The 18,985-nt window shown below is 26.7% G+C and overlaps 5 protein-coding genes across 7 annotated transcripts; 4 read left to right on the forward strand and 1 right to left on the reverse strand.

Annotated features, from left to right (window-relative positions):
- The first annotated feature begins 219 nt into the window (after window positions 1-219).
- On the forward strand, window positions 220-3,048 carry LOC124952133 (neural Wiskott-Aldrich syndrome protein). Its single transcript, XM_047501549.1, has 6 exons — window positions 220-686; window positions 1,142-1,422; window positions 1,514-1,807; window positions 1,944-2,226; window positions 2,305-2,664; window positions 2,792-3,048. The coding sequence occupies exons 1-6, from the start codon at window positions 591-593 to the stop codon at window positions 3,041-3,043; spliced, it is 1,566 nt and encodes a 521-aa protein (XP_047357505.1). The 5' UTR covers window positions 220-590; the 3' UTR covers window positions 3,044-3,048.
- Window positions 3,049-5,616: 2,568 nt separating this feature from the next.
- LOC124952134 (argininosuccinate lyase) lies at window positions 5,617-10,854 on the forward strand. Its single transcript, XM_047501550.1, has 11 exons — window positions 5,617-8,224; window positions 8,388-8,498; window positions 8,569-8,655; window positions 8,758-8,841; window positions 8,932-9,063; window positions 9,191-9,291; window positions 9,435-9,628; window positions 9,736-9,935; window positions 10,037-10,261; window positions 10,411-10,517; window positions 10,599-10,854. The coding sequence occupies exons 1-11, from the start codon at window positions 8,213-8,215 to the stop codon at window positions 10,741-10,743; spliced, it is 1,398 nt and encodes a 465-aa protein (XP_047357506.1). The 5' UTR covers window positions 5,617-8,212; the 3' UTR covers window positions 10,744-10,854.
- Window positions 6,092-7,777, reverse strand: LOC124952136 (ninjurin-A-like). Of its 3 annotated transcripts, none has more exons than XM_047501555.1 (3): window positions 7,592-7,777; window positions 6,840-7,448; window positions 6,092-6,672 (listed from the first exon to the last, which is right to left on the reverse strand). In XM_047501555.1, exons 2-3 carry the CDS (start codon window positions 7,152-7,154, stop codon window positions 6,475-6,477), a joined length of 513 nt encoding a protein of 170 aa, XP_047357511.1. In that variant the 5' UTR covers window positions 7,155-7,448; window positions 7,592-7,777; the 3' UTR covers window positions 6,092-6,474. The 3 variants fall into 3 exon arrangements, with proteins under 3 accessions (XP_047357511.1, XP_047357509.1, XP_047357508.1); XM_047501553.1 differs by having other exon boundaries at window positions 6,840-7,422; window positions 7,562-7,777; XM_047501552.1 differs by having other exon boundaries at window positions 7,562-7,777.
- A 155-nt stretch (window positions 10,855-11,009) lies between the features above and the next one.
- On the forward strand, window positions 11,010-12,775 carry LOC124952135 (very-long-chain 3-oxoacyl-CoA reductase-like). The gene has a single exon (XM_047501551.1). The coding sequence runs from the start codon at window positions 11,191-11,193 to the stop codon at window positions 12,115-12,117; it is 927 nt and encodes a 308-aa protein (XP_047357507.1). The 5' UTR covers window positions 11,010-11,190; the 3' UTR covers window positions 12,118-12,775.
- A 1,613-nt stretch (window positions 12,776-14,388) lies between these two features.
- Window positions 14,389-18,640, forward strand: LOC124952031 (myotubularin-related protein 6). Its single transcript, XM_047501316.1, has 13 exons — window positions 14,389-14,682; window positions 14,853-14,966; window positions 15,072-15,234; window positions 15,452-15,600; window positions 15,675-15,800; window positions 15,872-16,006; window positions 16,150-16,282; window positions 16,372-16,598; window positions 16,701-16,951; window positions 17,015-17,155; window positions 17,277-17,403; window positions 17,494-17,760; window positions 17,878-18,640. Exons 1-13 carry the CDS (start codon window positions 14,659-14,661, stop codon window positions 18,019-18,021), a joined length of 2,001 nt encoding a protein of 666 aa, XP_047357272.1. The 5' UTR covers window positions 14,389-14,658; the 3' UTR covers window positions 18,022-18,640.
- Window positions 18,641-18,985: the final 345 nt, after the last annotated feature.

An 18,985-nucleotide genomic window follows, 5' to 3' on the forward strand; every position in this document is an offset into this window, starting at 1 on the left:
TATATATAATATATTTTGCAATTATTTCGAATTCTGCATTTGCGAAAATATTCGAAATTCAAAACAATTATTTATTTTAAAAACAATATTTTATTTGCTTCCGATACGATCCGCATCGTTCGTATGTTCCGCTGTAAATGGCAATACTTCAAAAATGTATTACTAGGTGGCGCTTTGATCAGATGGATTTTGGCTTGAGGTCCTGTTTCCTCTTAAATTATATACAGAATAAGGAAACGCGGAACGTTGAACCGGATAAGTGAAAATGTCATCATCAAATATTTGAGTTTCCTGTGAGTTAAGAACATGGGAAAATGTCACAGATAAAGCTTTTTGTAGGTAATATTTGATCGTTCCTTTTAACATTATAATTAGTGGCTACGTTATCAATACTGTGTCGTGAAAGATGAAATTCAAGAATACATATTGATTGATCTATCAGGATTATTTAATTTCGTTAACATAATACACGGCATGTGAAAAATTATCGATACATAATTGTAACCTTAATTTTCTTTATACAAAAATCCTTTCATGTGAAATAAGGTGTAATAACACGTTTTATTCCGAGAAACCTAACCTATTTAACAATGAAATCGGGTACAACGGATAAGAATACGGGATCTATACTGTTGAAAACAGAAGAGAACGAGCAAGTGTTTCAATTAATAGGAAATCGATGTCAGGTGAGTAGGCTCTTAATAATTTTTAATTATTTTTATTAAAACTAATACTGTCATTCTCATTGTATTTTTTTCTTTGACCTATATAATTACATGATCGGTAAAGTCACGTCATCCAACATTTTATATTTCTTTCCATTTGCTATAGTTTTTATAATTAAATGAATTTTTATAATCGAACAATTTTGATATAGTATATAATTTAGAAATGTATTACGTACATTACGTATTTTAATCCGATCAGATGTAAACTTGTATAATTTATATTGAATAAAAACATTTCATTTGCCGCCCCACCCTTATCGTATAATTTTAATTTGATTAACGAATGACAAAAGTTATTAGCGCCATAGAAATAAATTTCTTTTAGATATTATATTACTCTTATTATGATACATATCATTTTACTTAGTGAAATCTGTTAAATTGAGAACATGTATATTTCTTTGACGTTTTAGTGCTTGGCAGCAGGAATTATACAGTTATACTTAACTGAACCACCTTTTCATAAAGAATGGGTAAAAAAGAATACTGGTATAATAACTCTAATCAGAGATAATCCAAGACGTAGTTTTTTCTTGCGATTATATTGTTTACAAAGAAGAGCCATGTTGTGGGAACACGAAGTTTATAATTCTATGGATTATAAAACACCCTTAGTTTATTTTCATACATTTGAAGCTGAAGAATGCATGGCAGCATTCAATTTTGCAAATGAAGTTGAAGCTATCACATTAAGGTAGATATATACCATTATGATTTTATATTATCTATATTGCAAAATTGTTAATTCATTTGTACAATGATAAAAACTATGGTTTTATTTTAAGAGATATTCTTCTTGATAAATTGAATGCTAAACGACAGAAAAGACAAGAGAAACGATCAAAGATGGAAATGGAAACACAGCAGTTGGTAACCTTACCGCGAAAAAGTAGAAGTAGCACATCATCATTTGCATTTACAACCGGTGCTACATCGAATACATTAAATGGCCAAACTACAGTTGGTGTTAATAGAAGTGCTTCTAGTAGTTCTATGTATAAAAGTAAAAAGAAGAAAGGTGACAAAGATTCAAGAAGAAAATTGACTAAGGACGATATAAGCCTACCATCTAATTTTAGGTTGAATTTTTAATATATTATTATTTATTTTATATTTGATAATGCATAGAATACATAAGTTGACATTTAAAAATTTGTTGTACCTTATTAGATATTTTTCTAATTTTTTGTATAATATTCAATGCTCATTTTGCAGACACATAGTGCATATGGGATGGAATGCTGAAAATAAAGGTCTAGAATTTGATGCAGTTAATCCAGAGTTAAAAAAGTTTTTTGATATGGTAGGTGTTTCTGAGCACCAACTGAGAGATCAAGAAACGCGTGAGTTTATTTATAACTTTATTGAGTCACATGGTGGGATGAATGCTGTTAAAGAAGTTGTTTTACCATCAACTAAATCAAGAAATACCAATCAACCTCCTGTATTACCACAACGTCAAGAATATCCTCCACCGGTACCAGCTAGAACGATAACAGTCAGTAATGCAATTAATTTTTTTGCATATTTCAATGTTTTTACATTTAATGCAAAATTATAATTTTTTTCGCATTAGACAAGGAGTGCTCCACCATTACCTCCGACTCGGTTCAATACTCCAATTACATCTCCAAATACATCATCTACTGCCCCACCAGTACATAGATCAGCACCTTCACGTCCACCACCACCCTCTGTAACTCCAGCACCTTCCCTACCACCTCCACCACCACCACCTCCACCTTCATCTGCCCCAACACCTCCGTCAAGAAATATCTCAAGCGGTCCAGTTCCACCTCCTCCACCACTGCCTAACAGTATTGATATGGATATTGCGAAGGTCAATGCAAATGCCACAAATAACAACAACGAGGAGATCACTGATCTCAGGCCAATGCTAATGGAGTCTATTAGAAGCGGTGGTACTACATTGAGAGTAAGTACAATTTCTTAATTCTTTCAAGTTTGTACATTTAGAAACAATAGAGATGTATGTTATGTATTATCTTTTTGTAAAATTGAAAGATATGTCCTTAAAAAGAAGTATGTTGGATTCTTTGCAGAAAGTTAGTAAAACAGAAACAAAACCACCTCCAGTCAATGATTCCAGAAGTGATTTATTAGAACAAATTCGTCAAGGAATAGAATTAAGGCCTGTTCCTAACGAAGTTAAATCTACTCCTCCACCAGCTTGTCAAGGTACTAGCTTAGCTAGTGCACTCACCAGAGCTTTAGCAGAACGATCTCGTGCAATTCACAGTGAAAGTGATGAATCAACTAGCGACACGAGTGAAGATGATGACTGGGATGATTAAGTCAGGTAAATTATAGAATACAAATAAAACATATTTAGATGTGATGCAAATATTTGCAATTGTTCTTGGTGTATTATTGAATAATATAATTTAATAGAGATACCATATATTTCAGACAAAAGTCGTTTTACTGAGAAGATACAATAATATACTACTGTGATAAATATACTATTGATTAACATTTAGGAGACTAGGAATTATGTAAATGTGTATCATAAGTGACTTTTACTTTGAACATCCAAAGAAGAAAAATCAGATGTTTAAAAACAGGAGCCTTTTGAGTATATATTAGAATATATAAAGGCACAATTTGGTTTATATGGATAGGGCAGGTAAGGGCAGGCTGATTTTAGATGTTATCTTTAAAATAATTGGTTTATTCAGTTATGAGCAATAAGAATGAAATGCTATCAAAATAGGGAAATAGTGAGCACATGTGATATAAAATAACGATAAACAGGAAATGGTATTCATGATAAGAAAACCGCTATTATTATATTTGTTTTGACATGACAGTCATGCCTAAATCTCGTTTATCTCTCTTTTATCTCTTGTTGTTGAAAATTAGTACAAAGTTTATATATGACTGCATACACACACTTTTTTGATGTTACCATGCATACTTATATATTTCTTTTCTATCCTATATATATATATATATATATATATACACTATGATAAAAATTTATCCAGTCATCAATAAAAGATTTCATATCTTCTGTAATTTCAGAAGAAACAAAATGAAAATGATTATCATAAAAAAAAAGAACAATCAATAAATGTTAATAGTAATTTTTTTTCTTGAAAATATATTACTTCAAATAATAATTTTTCACTCAATTTAGGAATACAAATTTTCTATTCTTATTCCTTTATAAATTCCCTGTATTATCATTTCTAAATTCATTCTAAAAAGCCTAAAAGCCTTAATTTGCCCTTTCTAATTTTTATAGCATTAATTCCATATTCATGGAACTACATAGTTGAGATCTTTTGATATATTTGTACATTAATATAGAAATAAATTACTGATGTATATGCGTGCTAACATATGCATGCGAAGATATAAAAATTAAAAAAAAAAGTTTGAAATAACTAGATGAAAGAAGCTATTGCTCCATTAAATGAATTTCATATAATTACAAAGATATAGTATCAAGCTTGTGAAAGAATCTTAGGATATATACCTGCTTATAACAATACTATAACTACACAATATTTTGCGTACATGACTTAGGTTTAATAACCATGGACATCTAATACTAATGAAATATGGTCAACAGGATGATACGAAGCAGAAGGTATGCTTTACCACTACGGAGAAATCCTAGTCAGAAATGAAACAATCTGTTACTGATTATTGTATTTTGTTATATATTATGCGAATATGAGATATATAATGTATTTTCTTTTTCTTTTGTTCACACTTTCTGACTAAATCCCGGTGTTATCTAAAAATATTGTCATGTGCATGAATAGAAAAAAAAAAAATATATACTACTTGTTAGTACAATGTAAGTGTATTATAAATAATGTTTTACTAAACGTTCTTTAATAAATGAAATAAATAAGGTTATGTGTTTCAGAAAGATTTCACTTGCGCACATAAAAGTCACATGTATAGATACTGATAGTAATTAATATAAAGACTATGTAAATATGCAGTTTTTTTTTTTTTTTTTTTTTTTTTTTTTTTTTTTTTTTTAACGTGGTAAAAAAATTGAAGACAAAAGGAATTGTTCGTCGATGGCACATCCATTTAAAAATTTTCTGAAATGTCAAGCTTCATACTATCACAAATGTTTACAGGAGATTGTACAAATATCATCAAATTTGAAAATTCTAGATTATTTATTTCGTAGCAATAGTATTATAAAATTAAGCGATGGTTTAGTAACAGTATATAACTTTTATTTTTAATAATATTTATGACTTAACATATCAATGATGATATGCAACTAAACTGTAATTATGCCTTAAATCAAAAATATTTAATCGAATTTATCGTTATTAAAGATTGCAACATGAACCAGTGTAACGATTATTGTGAAATATGTATTATTGCGAGAAAATGATACGAGGAAAAGAAAAAAATAGAGAATTCATTACCACATTTATTGAACTTATTAGATTATGTATTTTCCAAAAATGATAAAGGAAATGATATACAAAAAGACATAATATTATATATATATATAATATTATGTATTTATATAATTCCTCACATAAATATGTATTAGATGTTACAAATAATTTAGTAAAAAATATATCTTCTATATGCAAAATTAATTACTTCATATATTTGCTTTTTTAGTATTGAAAATAATGTACATTTAATATTATTCAATATTATATTAAAATAATATAATTTAACTATAAGCGCAATGTAATCAACAGTAATGTAATGTTGATTATTAATAAGCTCTTAAGGTACAATCTTTTTCTGTTTTTTTTTTGTTTTTTTTTATTTTTTTTTGTTTTTTTTTGTTTTTTTTTTTTAATATTATTGATTAATACGAAAAAAAAAATTTTTTTTTTTTTTTTTTTTTTTTTTAACGTTTAAAATAATCCTTTCATCGCATTACGACGAAATACATTTTAATAGAATGAATCTTCCCATTAAAAAGTTATTATGATTACAATGATATGGATATACAATTATATTTATGAATTATTCTTCAACAATGAAATATATATTTGTATTTTTAGTATCTCATATTTAAAGCTGGATATAAAATAATAAATACATTAAGACATATTTATTGTTTCGTGTTTACAAAAATGTTCTGTATTTCTTTTATATATACATATATATATTACTGTGAAAAATCATTTTTAACATTTTATCATTAATAGACAATACATGCCTAAAAAATTCTTTTGGAAGAGGAAAAGTATTAGATAAGCGATATTGTTATTTATCTATGTAGTTAATTTCAATGATATTGTTCATGAAATATATTAGTTGCACTCTTAAAAAAAAAAAAAAAAAAAAATGACGTACGAATGACACGTAAATGAAAATAAATTATTCGTTTTACTGTTATATCTTGAATGAATAAATATAATGTTAAAAGTTAGATTCATTTTTTTTTGCAATAGCCAATACTCTAAACGATCATATTAATATAATTGTTGATAATACATGAACAAAGAAACGTTGAAAAATATTTGTTACATAAGTATAAGTTTTAATTCACGAAATAATCGAAAAACTATTAATAATCAATTATTAATAGTTATAAATACGAGACTCGAGCGATATTTAAAAAAAAAAAAAAAAAAAAAAAAAATGTAAATACTGTTTCTAATACATTCATATTATTTGCAAATTATTGTTACACACAAACAGGGTATAAATTAATAATAAAATTATTATGGGAAAATCTTTTTTGTAATGTTGAAAATGAACATTATTGCATGCGTAATATCTACGTAGACCTAGACGTAGATGTAACATCGGTTGTAGCCGGTGTAGTTACACTAAATGCAGCGACAAAAACGTTAATAATAGTTATAAGAAATACACCGACAACAACGTAATTATTAATTTTTCGTGCATTAAGTGACTTTGATTGTCCTTTCATATCGAATCTGCCTTTAAAAATTAAACTTACACCAACGGCGATCTAAAAGAATAGTAACAAAGAAAAACTCGTTTAATCGCGCCATTCTGATTTCGCAAAAAATTTCATAATAATGTATAGCGTGTCGTTATTGTGTGTGTGTGTGTGTGTGTGTATATATATATATATATATATAAGCGTATATGAAAAAGAAAAAAAAGACATCATACCTGTAGCAAAAGACTGATGACAATGAGGATCAGAATAACGTAAAAGGTAGGACTATTTCGTTGATATTCAATAAGGTACCTTAACTGATTAGCATTAGCTGTAATCAATGCTACATCCATCATACCTTGGGCTACAGTTTTCTTCGCTGCAAAAGTATTAACAGCTCGTGTGTTGTGAGCTTGCGATCTTTTGTCCGTCATATCGACGGACACAACATCCTTTGATATAACAATTTTTTCAACATCATTCGTCTTATCGTCTAATCCTTTATTATTTAATTCCACTTTATCATTATCCAAGCGAGGTTCCTCCATGTTGTCCTTCGTACGATCGATCAATCGTTTAACAAATTTGTTTGAAAATTTTATCGAAAAGAAAACTTGTTATTATTAGGAGAGAACAAACGAGCGAACGAGCAAGTAGGTAAGAAGAAAAGAAAATGTTCGCGAACGGATCGATCAAGATTACTGCGGAGCTTTGTCGATGAATATTTAGATAAGCTCACGAGTATATATTAACGATTTATATTCGTTCGTCTTTTACAGTGCATGTGACAATTACCCAACGTCCTTTCTTAACTTTCTGTCAAGAGAATACATCGAGTTGACCTGTATTTTTCGAGTATACATATATATATATATATGTGTACAACAAATATATAATGAATTTATATTAATTAACAATTTTATAAATTCTATCGATAACGATAAAAAACACATACTCTATCTTTATCGTCAGATTGATTCCTTACTTTATATCAACCCTCTAAGGACATTATAATATACTCCGTATATTGTAAAGATAATATTTACAAAACAAATTTCACTAATCATTGTACCGAACGACTTGTAATACACACAACACTCTAGCCAAAGTTAAACTGTTAGTATTATTTTATAGAAAGGAATCAGGTAGGATATGACAGGAAACATGTATGTTGACGGTTATGCTTTATCAGTTTTGATAGCATCATTAAAAACCGGAAAAAATGAAACCACAAGTATGACGTATATTAGAGAAAGGAAATACAAAGATACACTAATATACTTATACATGATACATTAGTTCCTGTTTAAGTTTCGTTTTTAGTTCCTTCAAAGATAAAAAATATGTATTTTTTATATATGTATTTACATATTATATTGAAATATGTATATCATACATACATTTAACATTTTTAATCCACTATTCATATATTTAGATATTCATACATTCGTTTAATTTACCAGCATCAATGCTTATCTCTTAATGATAATGCTACATTTTTATGATACGCTATGTGAAACTTGCGTAATAATTGATATTAAAAGACATTCGATAAAAAAACATCGAATCGCATGCTTGCGTATCAGTCGGAATTTATAATTTCACCATGTCGGCACGGGTAAGAATTATTTTTTATAAATATTTCATTACCATTAATATATTAGTGAGTGTTAAAAAAAATAAACAAGAAATATTTAATTTTACTGATGATAATAATAATAATAATATTAATAATATTAATAGTATAATAGCAATTTTTTAATTCACATAAACATAAACAGAATAATCCAAAATTATGGGGTGGCCGTTTTACAAAGGAAATCGATTCTGATTTCCATAACCTAAATGCATCCATTAAATTTGATAAACGGTTATATGCAGAAGATATAGAGGTAAGGAAAATAATAATGAGGAAAATAAATGATCCATCTATATATAATGCTGCAATACTTATATCTTTAGGGAAGTATAGCTTATGCAAATGCACTATGTAAAGCTGGATTTTTAACGGAAGAAGAAGTACATCTTATCGAGAATGGTTTTGAAAAGGTTTAATGTTCAAAAGAAAAAGAACAAAAGTATTAGAAATCCATTTAAATTGATTAAAAAATAAATAAATAATTAAATAAAGAAATAAAACAATGTTAATAGATCTTGGCCGAATGGAGGAACAATCTCTTTGTTATCACTCATCAAGACGAAGACATTCATAGTGCAAATGAGCGGAGATTATCGGTAAAATTTTATCGGATAATTAACAAAGAGATTATTATTAAAACTATGGTTTGATACGGTCGATAAATCGATTAATATTCTTTATCATAGGAATTAATTGGTGACGTAGCAAAAAAATTGCATACTGGTAGAAGTCGCAACGATCAAACAATAACGGATACTCGACTTTATCTTCGAAAGTCGATAGACAAACTTCGTTTAAATATTAATAATTTTATCAAGGTATCTATATACCATTTGTTTCTATTTTATTTTTGAGAGTTAAACTTATCAACGATATTATCATAATAATTCGTCTAAACGATATTAAAATGGAATATCATTTGAATTGAAAATCAATTGTTTTTAGACACTTATAGATCGCGCTGAGAAAGATAACGATGTTATTATGCCTGGATATACCCATATGCAACGTGCACAACCGATTAAATGGTCACATTGGCTTCTTAGGTTTGAATATTAAAAGAATTTGATTAGAGATAATTTAATAAATAAAAATGATATATATAAAAAAAAACCTATAATAATAATAATAATAATAATAATAATAATAATAATAACAACAATAATAATAATTCTTTATAATAATTCAGTTACGCTTGGTACGCAAAAGCTGATCTCGAAAGATTACAAGAAATACGTAAACGTGTGAACGTATTGCCATTAGGAAGTGGCGCCATTGCTGGAAATCCATTTGAAATAGATCGACAATTTTTAGCAGCTAATCTTGGCTTTGAAGACATTAGTTCTAATAGCATGTACGCTGTTTCCGATAGAGATTTCGTTGGTAAGATTTTTGTTCGTATTCAAATATCTTTTTTTCTTTATAATATATTACATATATGTATAACAATAATAATGTCTTGATGACTAAAAATATGTTTCAACGTATAGCTGAATTTCTTTTCTGGTCATCTTTAACTATGATCCATTTGAGTCGATTGGCTGAAGATTTGATCATTTACAATTCCAATGAATTTGGTTTCGTACAATTTTCCGATGACTTTTCAACCGGCAGTAGTTTAATGCCACAAAAACGTAATCCCGATTTGATGGAGATAATCCGTGGAAAAAGTGGGACTTTACTTGGAAAGGTCATTTTCCATAATATCGATTCGATTGATATTCCTATCTTATTTTATTTAAATTATAATATACACGATAAGAAAAGATAGTTAATGATGTATGATTTTAGTGTATGGGCTTTATGACAACTCTCAAAGGTATTCCATCAACTTATAATAAAGATCTTCAAGAAGACAAGGAAGCATTATTTTCTACGTTCGATATATTAAATAATATATTTTTTATCATGGAAAAAGCATTAAGATCTTTAAAAATAAATAAAGAAAAATGTAGCGATGCTTTAACAACCGATATGCTTTCCACCGATTTGGCATATTATCTTGTGAAGAAAGGAGTAAGTAACGAGACGTTTATATATCTACGTCATAGATTGAAATATAAAAAAAAAAAAAAAAAAAAAAAATGAAGAAAGAGAGTAAATAATCTAATCGGATTATCTTGATAAATGATATCAATGATTTTGAAAAATTTTGAACGTTTTAGTTACCATTCAGGGAAGCACATCATTTGGCTGGCAAAGTTGTAACTTTTGCCGAATCGGAAAATTTATCATTGTGTGACGTGCCATTAGAAAAATTACAAAAAATATGGTAAATTATTTTATATTGAATATAGATTATTCACATTTTTTGTTTTTTCCTTTTTCTCACATAATTTTTTGAAATTTTTAGTCAAATTTTTGAGAAGGACGTGGAATGTATATGGGATTTTAGAAAAAGCATTGAACAGTACAACGTTATCGGTGGTACCAGTACATTAGCATTACGCCAACAAATAGATTCTCTTCAACATTGGTTACGAGAATCAAATATATAATTTATCATTGTGAAAGAGTCATGTGAAAGTGTAGATTAATCGTTCGTTTTCTTTTCCTTTTTTTTTCTTTTTTTTTTTTTTTTTTTTTTTTTTTTTCGAGACGAGTTATACGACGCTATATATTTCGTTTATTTTATTTGTCTTCATATAATAGAAAATAACCAATAAAATTATTCTTAATTATATTGCGTTATGTTGTATATATTTCATCGGTGCAGTGCGAACTCACAATTCTATGAAATGACTGTCTCTTCTTGAAACGATAGAATTAATACGATAAAAGTGTAGCTTTTCAGAAGTTTTTTTAGAGGATCTATTTTGAAAATTCGTAAATGATGTTTCGTTTTCAATCGATGATATGTTTTTTGACATGATCGAAATTAGAAATCATCGAAAAATGAATGGACGGATGCGTTGTTTCACTTTTTAACTGACATCTCATTGATAATGGGTATCATAGAAAAAATAGGTTATATAGCGATCTTTTACTGGAGCTACAAGATCTATCAAGGCATAATACGTAAACTGATCAATGGATTTTCGAATAATAAGAAAATTGATTTATTATCAATGGGTAAATGGGGAATGGTAACTGGTTGTTCACATGGCATTGGAAAAGCATATGCCGAAGCACTTGCAAAAGCAGGATTAAATGTTGTCCTAATAAGTCCTGATACGGAAAGTTTGAAAATATTTGCCAACGAAATTGAAGCTCTTTGCAATGTTAGAACAAAAATAATAAGATTAGATTTTTCTGAGGGAATGGAAACATACCGTACTATAGAGAAAGAAATATTAAATTTAGAGGTGGGCGTATTGGTGAATAATCTTGGTATTTCTTATCCTCATCCTGAATATTTCCTGGATTTACCACACAAGGATAAAATTTATATGAATATTATACATTGCAATATCGTTGTTGTGACGAACATGTGTCGAATAGTATTACCACAAATGGTATTACGTGGTAAAGGTGTTGTAGTAAATATCTCATCTAGCGTGGCTCTAATGCCATGTCCATTATTGACAGTTTTCGCAGCAACGAAAGCGTATGTCTTAAAATTCAGTAGAGATTTGCAAATCGAATATGGCAAACATGGTATAATCGTACAATGTCTTTTACCTGGAACCGTAACCAATCATACGATGGATTCACCAAAAGCTGGCTGGATGATACCAACACCAGATGAATATGTTCAAAGTGCTATAAAAACTATCGGAAAGGAAATCGTCACAACGGGCTTCATTCCACATTCCTTATTAATTGGCATGGTCAAACTGATATATCATTTTTCTCCAAAATTAATATTAATATGGATGATAAGCGTTATGGAGAATAATCGTAACAATATGTTACAACGATATCTTGCTTAATATCATAATCTTCATATTATCATTCTTTCGAATTTTTTCCTCTGTGCACTTTTCACTATGCCGATCAAATTATCTCGATAAATTAATTATTGCGTAGTACTGACAGTGTTCTCCAAAGAGAATATATTTCTCTTTGAAAGAGAAAACATTTTTATGTTTATTTATAAAAATCTATATTGTTTATTTTTTCACATTTAATTGTCTAATTAACAACAACATATACAAAATAATATACTTTTTATATTATTATCTATCTCTGTTAGAAAATGTATCGTAAACTGAAATAATGGAATATACGTGAATTTTCGCATCAACGTATCAATTAATTCGTTTATATAAATTTTCATTTTACGTATTAAAAATCTATATAGATATATATGTATCTACGCAGATATAGATAAAAAAATATTTATAAAATTAATATATAAATATTTGAATTTAATGCTGTTTATCATGCATCTGGTTTTATAATGATTTACGTCAACAATGTTTACAAGTGTAATTTTTGAACGATTTTGATTAACAAGGTCTCATTTTAAAGATTAAAGTTCAAGCATAGACATGGTTTTTTTGAACTTTTGAAAAAAACTTTATTTTCTCTGAAAAAAAGGTCGTGTTAAAAAATAATCCTTTCTTTGACAATAATTTACGTGTGAAAATAAAGCTTTTTCAAAAATTCAAAAAATCCATGTCTTCGCTTAAACTTTAAATCTTTAAAATTTTTTCATGCTAATGGATCTTACGAATAAATTTCATAATTATTTGAACGATGTATAATGTATACAGAGTAGAATAAATTAATATTTAAACAATAGTAGATTTGCTTGAACTTTAAAAGATTGTAGCGTGCAAGAAACTTAAAGTAATTTTAATTTAAACTTTTAATATTACAAAATTTTAATCTGACAATTGTTTGCCTTGTGTAATATAAACAAATATTTTTTTTTTATTCGAAAATTCGATTAGATAATCTCGCGAACATGGATTTTAGAATAGAGTCAAAGTTAACCCATGGATCTCCAGATGCAGCAACTTCCACGTAGTGAGATCTGGGTCGATATTACTTGCAAAGTTTAATTGTAAATCATATAACGCAAGTACTATCGAGCGAATGGCTGCATATTTGAGAACTTTTCCAATATCTTTACAATTTAATTTCAACTAAACATTAACGTATTTCCCTTTTGCATTATCAATAATACTTCTCTATAAATAAACAAATAAGATAGTAATTAAATTCATAGATAATTTCTTTCTATTAACAAATTTATATAATAATTATTATACGTATCAATAATATTTATTATTCTTTATGCATTTGTCGTAAATTAAATGCGTACCAATGTCGTATCACTGTGATATCAATGCTACCATCAAAGAAAGATATAATCAGAGATTGAAAAATATCAGTTTACTAACATAGTTTACTAACATAGTTTACTTTTTCCAATTGAAAGGAAATAATTATTTACACGTAAGGATAATAACCAACACAAGCTTATACACCGATATGAATGGTGGGGATAACCTTCCCGGCTTATATTCGTAGTTCATATTTTATTCCTACCTGTCGCTGAAGTCATACACGCTTCGAACAAAAGGTAGTGAATAGGTTTAATTTTTCTTCAAAAAAGTATAATTTGTCATATAGTTTTTTTTTGTTTTTGTTTTTGTCAAATGTATCACTATTTTTACTACGTATAAAAATTTCTTTCACTAAATCGATTATTTGGTTATGCGTGATAGAAATATAACCTACACAAGTAGGTATAGTTTTCTGGAAAATATTTGTAATTCATATTTTGTCCATACCTGTCGCCAAAATCCTTTATTTTCGATATAAAGGTGGTGATCAGCTTTAAATTTTTTTTATATTTTATGTTTAATATATATATATTATATATATATATATATATTTTATGTTTATGTTTATATATATATATATATATATATTGATACTTTAATAAAATTTTAACATTTATGATTAGCGATTTTATATAATTATTATAATTTAATGACAGAAAAAAATATATTTTTATTTAAAATAAAAAATAGTAATTAAATAATAAAAATTTGTTTTTAAATGTTATTACATATACGGTAGTATTATAGAAACGTATGTATATATATACATATATATATATATACTCGCTTTTATTAAAAGTATTAATAAAATAGAATAAAATATAAAGTAAAATTTCAAAAAGATTTCTTATTCAGCGGTCAACTTTGTAACAAGAAAAAAAATCTAAGAAGGATACTTCTGTTTTGTTTTTATGTATTGGTAATCCTGCTCAAAGAATGATAGTGAAGTTATCTGTGCTTTATCTGTCAGTTGTATATTTTTTAACTGAAAGACTATGATACCAATTAGATAAAAATTAGAACTTTGTAAATAGTTGTAGTGTAATAATTGAATTTTATAAAATATGATTGTTTGGCTAACTTCTTAAAAAAAGTATCGTTATATGTACAATAAAATAGTATCTAGTCAGGATATAAAAATATCCATTATAACATATTTGTATACAGTAATATGCAATGGACCAAATAAAGATTCCAAAGGTAAATCAATATAAATACTAAGTCAGTCTAATATATAAAATGTTAAATAAAATCTGTGTGTACTTTTATATGTACATTATGTATGTGTATGTGTGTGTGTGTGTATATAGATATATATATATATATATAAATATCAATTTTGTTGTTATATATTTAATATCATTTTGTAGGTAGAAAACGTCCGTTTATTGGAAAAGTATAGTAATAATCATTCTATAGGTACATTGTATTTAACCTTAACAAATCTTATATTTATAGAACGAAATGGTAAAAAAAAAATATGGGTAAATATTTCTTAATAATTTATTAACGTGTTTAATTTTATAAAGTACATATCTTATCTTTTAATAGAAAAAATAATAATAATAGAGAAACAATTATTATTTTAGGTCTTGTATACTCATATATCCAACATAGAAAAACAACCTTTAACTACTACAGGATCACCCCTATATATTAAATGTAAACATTTTTATATTGTTACTTTTGTTATACCTAAGGAACGTGACTGCCATGACATTTATCTTACATTATTAAAACTGTCTTGCCCAGGTAAAATTGTATTTATAAGTTTGATAGAAAAATTTGTACAATATATTTCACTTTCAGAAATTAAATATAAATTTATCTTCTGCTTTCTATATAATACATAATATATAGTATATACTATACTATATACTACATCCTATATATAATATACTATACATACTCCATTAAAACTAATTATATATACATTATTAAAGTTAATTATTTTTAAATGTTTTTATAGTAAATTTAGAAGATCTTTATTGCTTCACTTATCAAGAAAAATTACAGCAACATGTTGGTTGGAATTTTTTTAATGTACAAAGTGAATTTCAAAGACAAGGAGTACCAAATGAAGAATGGTCTCTTTCATACTTGAATACTAATTATGAGGTATAAGAAATATTATGGATTTTTAAATAGTTGCAATGTTTATTATAAATACATTTTAAAAATATTTTGTTTAGCTTTGTGATACATACCCAAAATATATATATGTTCCAAGCACTTGCGCAGACAACATTTTGTTAGGTAGTGCAAAATTTAGAAGTAGGGGAAGGCTTCCTGTATTAACATATTTACATTCGAATAAGGTTTGTTATCTATTTTTTATACATGGTTAATTAGTTTTAGCTCGAACAAATTTATAGATAAAGCATTTTAGGCTGTTATCTGCCGTTGCAGTCAACCACTTTCAGGATTTAGTGCGCGATGTCCCGAGGATGAATTAATTATGTATTATATACTTTGTACAAATCCTAATTCAAAATATATGTATGTTGTCGATACAAGGCCACGTGTAAGTAAAGCATACGTGTGTGTATATTTATTTATTTATTTATTTATTTATTTATTTATTTATTTATTTATTCATTTATTCATTTGTATAGTGCATAATGTAGTTCACATGTTATATCATAAATGTTCCTATTTTTCATATAGATTAATGCTTTTGCAAATCGGGCAGCAGGAAAAGGATATGAAAATGAAAATTTCTATGACAATATAAAGTTTCATTTTTTTGGGATTGAAAATATACATGTCATGAGAACAAGTTTGAACAAGCTTATAGAGTGTAAGTTAGAATATGCATTAAGTTAAAACATTATGCATCCTTTGAATTACAAAACAATATTAATATGTTGTTTAAACTTGTTTATTTAGTACAAAGAACAACATCTATGAGTGCATTTTTAAATGGTCTAGAAAGCAGTGGATGGTTAAAGCACATTCGTTCTATATTAGAAACTGCTTGGTTTATTGCACGAGCAGTTTCTACTGGCGTGAGTGTAGTAGTACATTGTAGCGATGGTTGGGATCGTACAGCGCAAGTATGTTCTCTGGCTGCTTTACTCCTAGATCCATATTATAGAACTATTCAAGGATTTCAGGTAAATATTTAAATATTTAAAATTATATAAAACTAATATGTATGTGTAAAAACTAATATGTAAAACTAATATGTAAAATGTTTCATTTTCTTTTTTTATCAGGCATTAATAGAAAAAGATTGGTTGTCATTTGGTCATAAATTCAGTGACCGCTGTGGTTATATTAGTAGCGACGGCAAAGAATTAGCACCTATATTTACTCAATTTATAGATGCAACCTATCAATTACTACAGCAATATCCACATAAATTTCAATTTAATGAATTTTTTCTTTTAACACTTCATGACCATGTACATAGCTGTCAGTATGGAACATTTATTGGAAATTCTGAAAAAGAAAGACAGACTCTTAGGTATAATAATTATTATCGAATCTAATGTTATATAGATCAAATCATATATTTTCCTATTTATAGATTATCAGAAAGAACGTATTCTTTGTGGGGATATATTGCAAATAATACAAATGAGTATATCAATCCGCTTTATGAATGTAAACATTGGAATGATGATTCTAATGATGTTCTCCAGCCAAAATTAGCACCACAAAATATTATGTAATAAGCATTTACTTGACGAACATAATATGTACATGTGTATATAAATTAAAATAAGTTTACTTAAAAAAAAAAAAAAAAAAATATATATATATATATATATATATATATTTGTTTACAGCATTTGGAGAGGATTATATTTTAGATTTGAAAATGGTATTCATCCTAGAGAGGCACACGAAGATATGTTATTAACAATTCATGATCATAGTAGTTCTTTAGAAGATCACGTTAAACTTCTTGCAAAAGTATATAAATTTTTTTTTTATTTCTAACTTAATATAATAATATTTGTAAAAGATTTATAAGATAAATGATGAACGTTTATGCGCTTTCAGAGAATTAATTCTTTGAGTCAATTATTAAAGTTAAATAACGTACAAAGAAAAAATATTCAAGGTAAACATAAATTTGATAATAAATATGTCAAAGAATCTTTATCCGAAACTATTAAGGAAAATGTGAATAACGATGAAAAAATGAAAAATAAAGAGCAAGCAAGCCAAATTGAGAATGAATTGAAGACAGTTGCCATAGAATGGAAGTCATCTCGTAATATGGAGGAATGTACTTGTTCGACTACATTTGATGCGTTTAATAGGAAGGTATGCATGCATCCAAGTAAATGAATAATCTCTAATATATATAAATAAAATAATTCATTGGGTTCAAGAGAGAAATGAAAATTATGAATGGTCATTCATTATTGTTATTACTTTCAGCATCATTGTTGGTCTTGTGGGGATGTATTATGTACACGATGTATAGATTCGCATAATGTATTAACTGGACATTTATCACAACGTGCTGTACCTGTTTGCAAATCGTGTTCTCAAAATTCTGGTAGTTCTTCGATTAACCCATGATTATATCAAAAAATTGATATTTACATCAATTTGCGAAATTAAAATAAGAAATATTTCATCAAAAGAATCGACAATTAATAATTATATTATTAATATCTCAAACAAATTCAATTTATCCAGAATATGAGAGAAATATCAAAGTTATGTTGAAATATAAAAATCATCTATATTGCAAATTACAAAGGTATTTTATTTATTTGATTTCAAATATATATTTATTTGTAATAATTATAAATTAACTAAGATCATTACAAAATTTGTATTTTCGTTATTAAAATGATCTATCTCTCTATTAAAAACAATAATATTTCGTATTAAGAATATATCGATCTCGTTACTAAAATTAATGAAAAATAGAATATGCCTCGGACAATATCAAATTTGTAATAATATTACAAAAGAATCTATATAAGAAATGGCAATTCTTTTTCTTGTATTTAGGCTATGTGACATTTAAGACAATTTTTTCAAACTTTATTAAATAAATACATGAACTAAAAATATTATTATATAAAATAGAATGATATTGAATGTATATTATAATATTGTAAGTAAAGTGCTAATAATAATAAAAGAAAATTATTCGTGAGATTCTTAATACAATAAGGTGTACAAAAAAAAAAAAAAAAAAAAAAAAGAAAAAAGAAAAAAAAATACAAGAATAACATTTTATATTTCTTTAGTTAATATTGAATATATATTGCATTATCTTTACTTTATCTGTGATAATAACACATTTTTTTTTTTACATATATCTTTGTATATGCAAATTACATAAGATATTTTTACGTTAGTGCAATAATATATATAGCTGTTTATCTTATTAACAATTACTTTCTTACATTTTATAAAAATCCATAATAAAGAAAATATTTTAATATTGAAAAAAAATTCATCTCTTTTCTCTCTCTTTTTAAGACTTTTTTAATTTAATTAAGGTGTATATTTTTATATAACAATTTAA

Source organism: Vespa velutina, chromosome 10, assembly GCF_912470025.1.
Source record: "Vespa velutina chromosome 10, iVesVel2.1, whole genome shotgun sequence".
Lineage (NCBI taxonomy): Eukaryota > Metazoa > Arthropoda > Insecta > Hymenoptera > Vespidae > Vespa > Vespa velutina.